The sequence below is a fragment of the Mixophyes fleayi genome, chromosome 9 (assembly GCF_038048845.1).
Source record: "Mixophyes fleayi isolate aMixFle1 chromosome 9, aMixFle1.hap1, whole genome shotgun sequence".
In the NCBI taxonomy this organism is placed as follows: Eukaryota; Metazoa; Chordata; class Amphibia; order Anura; family Limnodynastidae; genus Mixophyes; species Mixophyes fleayi.
In genome coordinates, this window is record NC_134410.1 from 21,326,684 (window position 1) to 21,336,480 (window position 9,797).

Sequence of the window (9,797 nt, forward strand, 5' to 3'; positions counted from 1 at the left end):
AGGAAGCACAGACACCAATACATATTTATACAGTAATAAAATGATACTGGGTAACACATGCATACAGAGAGGTAAGAGGGCCCTGCTCGCAAACTTACGATCTATTGGACAATAGGAGTTTGATACACAAGGGTAAGTGCTACATCATATTGCACATTGGTCCAGATAGAATGCAAAGGTGAAAAGTACTTTAGTGGGCTATGTATCATCCAGTCACACAGCAATGTTGGTCACAGCTTTGTTGTCTTGTGTTAATTGTGTACCGGATGGTAATAGGGTAACATAGGGAGGTTAAGAGGGTGGTGAGGAATATTATAAGCTTGCCTGAAGAGGTGGGTTTTCAGAGAACTCTTGAGGGTTTGAAGACCAGAGGAAAGTCTTATTGTTAGAGATGCTCAGGCTCGGTTCCCCGAAAACCGAACTTAGCAGATCCGAGTACCGAGCCGGCTCGGTCCTTTTGCGCTTTTTCGGAATTGAAAACGAGGCAAAATGTCATTGTTACGTCGTCTGATCATGGATCTCGCGAGTTTTGGATTCTATAAGTACCGCCCTCCACGGCGATCTAGCGCCATTTCACAGAGGGACACAGAAGGGCTAGCACAGTCTGTAGACCAGTTGGGCATCAACATAGGTAGAATAGAAATAGGAGGGGGTAGCAGTGTTCTTCAAAGTCTACAGTGACATTCAGGAGAGCTCCATTGCTAATTGTCATTGCTGAAATACAAATACTAGGGCTGGCAGGCTTGGTGTAAATCTGCAGTCACATTGTATGGTGTTCTCAAAATGGATTCACAGCAATACACAGACGAGCAGGAGCACCAAGCAGCTGCTGCCACCAGTCATGATGATAGTAATCCCTCTACGTCATCTAGTAAAGCCTATGTTATAGGACATAGTGTTTGTAAGTCAGGGAAAACAAAATGTAAAAAAAACACCTGCCCAAGGACAATTCCATCTTGCACCACTTTAAATTTCAGCTACCGCTGTGTGCCAATGTTACCTACATGTGTTATATACTGTTGTGTGCTTAGCAAAAATCTTAGACACCCATTGATGATGCAGATGTCTCAGCACAAAATTTTGACATCTAGGGGTATATTTACTAAGCTGCGAGTTTGAAAAAGTGGGGATGTTGCCTATAGCAACCAATCAGATTCTAGCTTTCATTTATTTAGTACCTTCTACAAAATGAAAGCTACAATCTGATTGGTTGCTATAGGCAACATCCCCACTGTTTCAAACCCGCAGCTTAGTAAATCTAGCCCCTAGTCTTGTCTACTGTAAAAGAATTGACCAGAATTAGTGACACCTCTGCTGTAACTCCACCTGATCCTACTATCAACTATTAACATCTAAAGAATAGTGGAGGAGTATTTTTAATTTTTTTGAACGGTATAAAGACAACATTTTTATTAACAAAGAGCAACGTTGCTTGCAGAAGTAATGTAAGCATGGATGTCTAAATAGACTTGTATATGTATTACCTTCCACTTTGCTGCTGTTTCATCAAGTGTTTGTAATCTGCACTTTACGTCAAAGGTACCTAACTATATTATATTTTTGTGGGAATCGGGGCTGATTCGAAGCTCGGTGATGAACTTGCTTTTTGCTGGGAATTACAATGATTCTTTTTAGTGCATTGTTTGGCACCGTGGATTGGTCTGGGTCTGATAAAATCACGCATCTCGGCGGGGGCAGCGCTCGTTGCCATGTATTAGCTGTAGAATTACCCCAGTTATCCAAGAAACGGGTGGAGCGATCAAATGAACCATAACTGGTTTCATGATCCATCTTGCACCACTTTTCAATTCTGCCACTGCTGTGTGCTAATGTTTCCTAGATGTGTTTGAGTCATTGCTCTGTCGCTTAGCATCCAGCCAGGTCGCTGCAGTATTTGTCCGAAAGTGTATGAAAATAATATTGTGACCTGTGAGGTGGTCAAAATTTTCTGCAAGTGGCTTGAAATGAGTGTTATTGAGGTTAAAGATAATGTAGGAACAAAAAAATACGCAAAATTAGGTGATTTCAGCATGTTTTAGCAATTTTTCTAAAAAAATACAGATCCAAAACCAAAAGACAGGAGGGCGGTTTTGCCAAAACCAAAAACAAAACACGAAGTTAATCCGGATCCAAAACCAGAACACGGGGGTCAGTGAACATCTACTTATTGTGTGAGGGAGGGATTTCCACAAAGTGGGTGCAGCCCGAAATAAGTCCTGTAACCTGGAATGGGAGCTTGTAATTAGAGTGGATGAGAGACTCATATCTTCTGCAGAACGGAGGTGTCGATTTGGGAGATATTTTGAGACAAGTGAGAAGATGTATATTGGTGAAATTTTGTTGATGACCTTGTATGTTAGTAGAAGAATTTTATACTGGACTCGTTGAAAAACAGGCAACCAATGTAGAGATTGACAGAGTGGCTCAGCAGAGGAAGAACGATTTGCAAGAAAATTCAATCTAGCCGCTGCGTGCATAATATATTGTAGGGATGAGTGTCTGAGTGAGGAAACACCAATAAGGAGGGAATTGCAATAGTCGATGCGGGAGATGATGAGTGCATGAATAAAAGTTTTGTAGTGTCTTGTGTGAGATATGTACATGTTCTGGAAATGTTTTTAGATGTACGCAACATGATATAAATATAGTCGAGTCGAGGTGGGGAAAAAAGGATAGTTGTGAGTCAAGGATTACACCTAGACAGCGAGCTTGCGAGGTGAGATTTATGGTCATGTTGTCAGCAGAAATAGAAATGTCAGACAGGAAGCTTCTGCTGGTGGTTGGCAAAAGGACATCCAAGATGAAATGGCAACAAGACAGACAGTAACGCGGGACAACACAGGTGGCTAGAGATCAGGAGAGGATAGATAATTATGTGTATCATCCATATAGAGATGATACTGAATTGCAAAGGTGCTTATTAGTTTTGCAAGAGAAGTGGTGTAGATAAAAATTAGCAGAGTCATAATAGTGGTTTAATTGACCAGATTCCAAAACACACCAGATATGTGTTGGGCCACATTTTCATTACAGCAACTATAGCCCAGAACTGGAAAAATCTGCCGACTATAAACAAAATCATATCTAAAATCCAGTTATTATATATTGTTTCTAAAGCAATGTTTGTCTCCCCCTAATTTCCCCAATGTTGTTTTCCCTTTCTCCCCTTTACCTTCTGTACCCTTGATATTTGAAAATGTTTCTTAATACTTTCATAACAAAAGAAATAACAGTGGCTTAATTAAATTTTGGAACTGTGGCTTTCGAGTATACATCCCCACTGGCAACACTTTAACTCTACTGTTTCATTCCCTTTCTTTAATATATATATATATATATATATATATATATATATATATATATATATATATATATATATATATTATATATATATATATATATATATATATATATATATATATATATATATATATATATATATAATATTTAGGAAGGTAAGTCACCTCTTTTAAGTAGTGAACAAATATTTTATTTTTTACGTAAGAGATTAATGTACGTTATCAGCCACTCTACTTGAACCATTTTGCTCAAGACAATGAACTACTCCTATATTCTCGCTGATTACCTATCAGCAACTTTAGCTAAATTTATCAATGTGTGCCTGACGCCTACATAGGCACCTACACACAGTGAAGGCTGCTATTTTGTTGGCTGAAGGAGTGTGGATGAAACAACCATATAAGCAAAAGTACACTTGTAATAAATAAGTGATGTAAAAATACAAAATAATATAAACAGAATAAATAAAATATATACCAATGTTTAAATAACCGAATAAAACCACATCAAACTTATATCATACATATAGGAAATTTCTGTAACTCCCAAACACTTCTCATAGATAAAGAGTAAATATAGGGAGAACAGAGTATGGATCTGTAAAAATCAGGATAACTAAGTGCCAAGCAGGTGCTAAAGTGATCAGTAAGCTTGTTTAATACCGAGCCACTCAGTAGGCCACTTAGAGAACGTCCGTACTGTTACCTGGCAGTTGAATGAAGACTTCGGTAATCAGATGAAAATCTAAAACACTGTTCAAAAGAATCTGTAACAGGCTGACGCTTTTCTTTACTAACGTGATTTCTTCAGAGACATTGAATATATTATGGTCCTCAGCTGGCTAAATAAATTACAATTCAAGGGTCATAATTCAAGACTTATGGTCAATCAAGCAATTTCATGACCAACTTTTTTTGTCACTCGGCCACATATTATTATGCTTTTGTGCGCATGTTTAAGCAAAATGTTTTTGTTTTCATACACAAGACAGGGAGTTGTCTCTGCTGTATTAGAGTTTCCCCCCTTTTATTGATGCTTAATTGTGAATACATTTGTTGCAAATAAATTAATTAATAACAATATAGATGTAAGTGTCTGTGATGTGTGATGGGGGGGATGTGTGTGTGTGTGTGTATGTGTGTGTGTGTATGTATATGTGTATGTATGTATATATATATATATATATATATATATATATATATATATATATATATATATATATATATATATATGTATTATAGACATATAATATATATTAGATTTAAATGGTTTGCAGTGAATATTAGTGGGCAATATATCAAAATCTCATAAATTAGGTATAATAATACAAATAAAATTGTGAAATTAAAAAATAATAGATATATTAAATCAATGAACTATTCAAGGTAAAGACGCATATGTCTGGGACCAAACCCAAACCACCCGCATTATAGAGCCATAACAATTCATGAAGAAAACATGTTATCCAGGTGGTCCATATTACTGTAGTACAGTAGAAAAACTGTGTAAGTAAATAAGGGCTAATACATCTCCCTATAGAAAAAAGGGCAAAATAATAATTTTATTTGATCAGGTTCATAGAAACAAAATTCAGCTGAGAAGATTGGTGAAGCCCACCAAAAATTGCTGCCTCCGCTCTTCGTAGGGGACGATTGGATGTGAGCGGTGTTTGTTAAAACCAGTTGGCATGTTACTGTTATTGTAAAATGAGTAGGAGGAATAGGATCAGACTGTTGTCTGACAGGTTATATGGGTCACTGGAAAGTATTGCATACAGACCATTTTAACCAGCATAAGAAATCAGATTTTCTGCTGTGAGCAAGTGATCCTAACACACCAGACACACTTGTCTTTCTGGGTTTATAAAAGCAAATGTTTGGAAATATACATATATGACACTGTGGATATGATGTGTAGTGGTTGGAGATGTTTAGATATCCATGTTTTGGGGACTATTTATGGACCATAATTAGCTAAATGTTGACCAACCAGTGAACTCTCATCTCCTACAATTTTTCTGCTTATTTAACAGATGAAGACTTCTCTGTAATCCAAAAGGAGGTGCTTATACTGAAGAGCTGTGCTCACAAGAACATAGTGGCATATTACGGAAGCTACTTACGGTGAGGACAAGTCTTTCTTACTCTGACTTCCCACGTTCTGTCGGGGCAGCATCAGACAGAGCTCAGTTTCCGTATCTGAAGTCTGAAGGTCTCCGGACTGGTCATTACAGAGGACCTGTCACACGGGAGATGTTTTGGTTTGGTTTTGTAGTACAAGCTGATACAAGCAGTCCTCCAGGTCCGCACTCCTGGTGCTTTAGAACAGTTAGAAGCTGGCATTGCGGGTGGGAACCAGCGGTGGAGAGCTAGAACCGTTCCCTGCTCAGCTCTTTATGTCAATGTCTTCAGAGTCAACCACAGCAGAACGCCGTCTCTCCATCACTGATCCAACTCCTCCGTGCCAGCAATCTTTATTGGTCTTGAGCGCAAGGAGTGCTGCAATAGAGGGTAGAGTGTTGCCCAGCGCAGGTAATGGCATATAAAGCTGTACCATCGCTAAAGCCTGGCCTGCAAGGGCCACCAAAACATTTATATCAGCTTATAATTATAATTGACCATGTCACAGATGCTTTTTATTAGCAGGGTACAATCATTGGGCACTGGTCCCTCTATCTAATATAGAGAGATTTCTTGACTGAACCATAATATAACAGGATCTGATATCACTATGTTCCTGTCTGATGTTTGATGACTTTGTCTCACGTTTCATATTGCACTTGCACTTCAGGGCCAACAAGTTGTGGATCTGCATGGAGTTCTGTGGAGGGGGATCTCTGCAAGACATATATCAAGGTACAGAAATGTTGTGTCCGTTAATATGCATTTGTAATTAACTAGAAACTTTGAATATACGTTATTTGCCAGTTCAAGGCTCCGTATTATATCTGCTAATAATGAAATGTTATTTCCCCCCCAAGTCACAGGATCACTATCAGAGCTACAGGTCGCGTATGTGTGCAGAGAGACCCTCCACGTGAGTGATCCGCAGAACGTATTGGAGAAATAGATGTTTTATTGAGTTTGGATAGTTACTAAATAGTATGGCATATAATGTGATGTGTATTAAGTGTATTGTGCAGTGTGGATTTGCACAGTGAAATATGCCACTCACTGTTGCACCCTATCTGCCAATCAGTGTGAAAAATCATTTCAATATAGAAGTTGGAACTGATACAATAGTTTCCCCTTTAATACTGTACTGGTCACTGCCAGATTCTGAGTACACATAGGGTGAACTACATATATTACCAACATGCACGCACAGTCCACTATAAGATCCCCAAACATAGCAATACATATATATTTGCATTTCATAGTCACACACAGATCCACATATATGTTCACAGATGCAGAAATTCCATGTAAGTCAGTGTTGGCTAACCTGTGATACTCTAGGTGTTGTGAAACTACAAGTCCCAGCATGCTTTGCTAATATATAGCAGCTTATTGCTGGAAGGGTATGCTGGGACTTGTAGTTTCACAACGCCTGGAATGTCACAGGTTAGCCAACACTGATGTAAGTGAATGTCACGAGGCAGCAAATGCTTAATACCAAATGTTACATATCAGTTGTGCACATCTGTATTGGGGTCTGCAGGTGGGATGTTTAAAACAATAAAAACTGTTCATTGCATGTAGTTCAGATACATGGTACTTCCTAGTAGTAGTTACTATGTAGACATGCATCATGTGTCTGACCTAACTGTATTGCAGCCATGCAGCATATGTAGATTGAGCAACGTTCCACAACCAATGTACATACATGTACCTGTCTATACATACATAGGAAAAGGCATGCACATATGTTAACACTCTCTTTCTTTAACACAGGGTCTGTCTTACCTTCATAACCAGGGGAAGATGCATAGGGATATTAAGGTGGGTGTCTGATCATCCAAAAGGCAATATTGTTTTAAAGAAGAGTTTTAGCTACATCTCTATACCTTAAACATTTCCCATTTATCGTATGAAACATATGGTACTATGCTCTACAAAGACAAGTATTTTTCTACTGGTGTTAAGTTTAGGGACTTTCTAATTGTCTCCTGCCTACTAACCATAAGGGAATTCTAATTTACTGGATTTAGTGGTCAGTCCTGGCCTGTGAATATTACCCATAATCCCCGGCTTCACACTGCTCCGTTGTCACAGGATGGACATTACCTCTTATGTTCTGGTGTGAGGTTAGAATAATTGACAGGCAACAGTTGTAAAAAAGGATAATACAAATGTTTATTATAAAAGATACATATAAATTGAATAGGTACTTAGCTGTGAAATACAATTTGATTGTAGAGAAATGTCTTAATCTGAGACCCCCCTGTTGCTAGATAGCAGTCAGTGAACAAATCAGGCTACCTACTGGACACAGTCGGTCTTCTCAAAATTCCAGTTGACGCTAAAACTTTCTGGGTGTTGGTTGCCTAATAACACTTTGGGGTATATTTACTAAACTGCGGGTTGTTGCCTATAGCAACCAATCAGATTCTAGCTGTCATTTTGTATAATGTACTAAATAAATGATAACTATAATCTGATTGGTTGCTATTGGCAACATCTCCACTTTTTCAAACCCATGGTTTAGTAAATCTAGCCCTTTGAATCCAACCCCCCCCTTCCAACCCCAAGGCTAGTTAAAACCAGTTATTTGCTGGACAACAGCTGGATCATTGAATGTATTTTATCTACATAACACTGGGGCTTGCGTGAGTCACTCCCAATCCTGTTAACCCTTTCCATCACCTCCATGATAAACTCCACTCGGCAAATTGCAACACCCTCACTCCACCGAATTTTCTCCTTCGTAAACAGCTCCATCTTAATCTGCAAACCTTTGGTGGAAATCTAGGTGCACCAGAGCAAATTGAGGCATGTGACATCAAGCACGAATTTGGACTACGCTTCAACCATTTTACTCGTCATAAATTACCTCAAGGCAAGAGGCACCAAGACTTTGTCTCAGTGACCTCACTGATCCTAGCCAATGGAAATGTTGCATTTTCACTCATATTGGTTCCACCTACAAAATGGCTTCCTCCATTATGTATTCACTTTGTTTTTTCAGTTTTGTACAACAAAGTGGACTAAAGAACTGTATTTAGACAACGTAAAGGAACAAAAATCTTTAAAAGGAGTTTTGCTTGCTTTTCTCAAACTGATTGGGGAAAACTGGGCCTGAATATGAATATATTATAGACTTGGCCATCAAGGATTGAATAATTTGTCTGCCATTGGCTGTGCTGGGGCTGTATTTAAAACCTATTCTATGTATCACCTTAAATACAAAGTGATTCCTTTTTCTCAATTCCAGGGAGCCAACATCCTTCTAAATGACAATGGAGATGTAAAAGTGGGTGAGTGGCAACGTTTATGTGTCTAATCCGTGGTCCCCCTACTATGAGACGAGGAGGAAGAATAAATGGGTGTTATCACTTAGAAGAGTAACAACAAGACTTTTAATGGGCAAAGTAAGAAAGTGTTATGGTAGGTAGTAGAGGAAGAAGATGGCAATGGATCAGGAAGGAGAAGACAATGCTCTGGGGAAAAAGTGATTTAGACTTGATAATAGTAAATGTAACACTGCCAAGGGTACAAGTCGGCATGACCAAGAAGAGGGGAAGATTGAGGTGGAGAAGGTGGGGGAGGGAGGGGGGGTGGTTGGGTGAGACCTGACCCCTGCAAGGTGCTGAAAATTGTGTTCCATGAAAATCCGCACAATTGAACAGTATGGGAAGGTAGAGGGTGAGGAATGTGGCAATTTGTTAGAAGGGGGAGATGATAATACTAGGAGAGAAGTAGTCTGGGTACAGTCCTATTTATTCATTTTATTTATTTATTTATGCAGCCGATTTTGGAATTTCTGCTCAATTCACTGCAACTTTTGCCAGGAGAAATTCCTTCATTGGGACACCGTACTGGTAATGTACTTTTGAAATGAGATCTGATATCTGTCTATTGCTTTGCATATCCGGCTCTGGTTGTTGACTATGGTAGAACAAATAGTGATGTGCATCACATGGTCCAATCTCACCGTCACTGTACGTAGCTTCCTCTTTCTAAGAACTAACACTGCACTTCCAAATATAAAACAAAGTCTAAGTCCATAGAGATTTAGGCAGCTGAGCTTGCACTCTACGAACAAATGTAAGACCGATTCAGGTGCATTCTAGTAGTCACTGTAGGATCTTGCTGTTGTTTTGAGGAGAGGATAGGAAGTGTCAGTGCTGCAGTTTATTGTAGGAAACACATAGCTATTTAGGCAAAGCCTTTTCTGATGGTTTAAATATATTATTTGGGCATGACCTTTCCACTTTAATTAGCACGTGCCCGTTAATCTAAAACTGACAGCACGCCTAATATTAGCTGCTCACCCGATAAATCGTAATATTATTTTTGAAACCAGAACAGAAAAATAAAATAGCTTAGTATGAAACA

At 38.7% G+C, this 9,797-nt stretch overlaps 1 protein-coding gene across 4 annotated transcripts in view; it reads left to right on the forward strand.

Annotated features, from left to right (window-relative positions):
• MAP4K1 (mitogen-activated protein kinase kinase kinase kinase 1) overlaps window positions 1–9,797 on the forward strand; it is a 71,726-nt gene that overhangs the window by 39,649 nt on the left and 22,280 nt on the right. For all 4 annotated transcript variants that reach the window (XM_075186849.1, XM_075186847.1, XM_075186848.1 and 1 more), the window contains exons 3-8: window positions 5,333–5,423; window positions 6,091–6,155; window positions 6,281–6,336; window positions 7,194–7,241; window positions 8,674–8,716; window positions 9,208–9,280. In XM_075186849.1, the coding sequence (XP_075042950.1) occupies window positions 5,333–5,423; window positions 6,091–6,155; window positions 6,281–6,336; window positions 7,194–7,241; window positions 8,674–8,716; window positions 9,208–9,280 (376 nt within the window). The remainder of the gene's footprint in view (window positions 1–5,332; window positions 5,424–6,090; window positions 6,156–6,280; window positions 6,337–7,193; window positions 7,242–8,673; window positions 8,717–9,207; window positions 9,281–9,797) is intronic.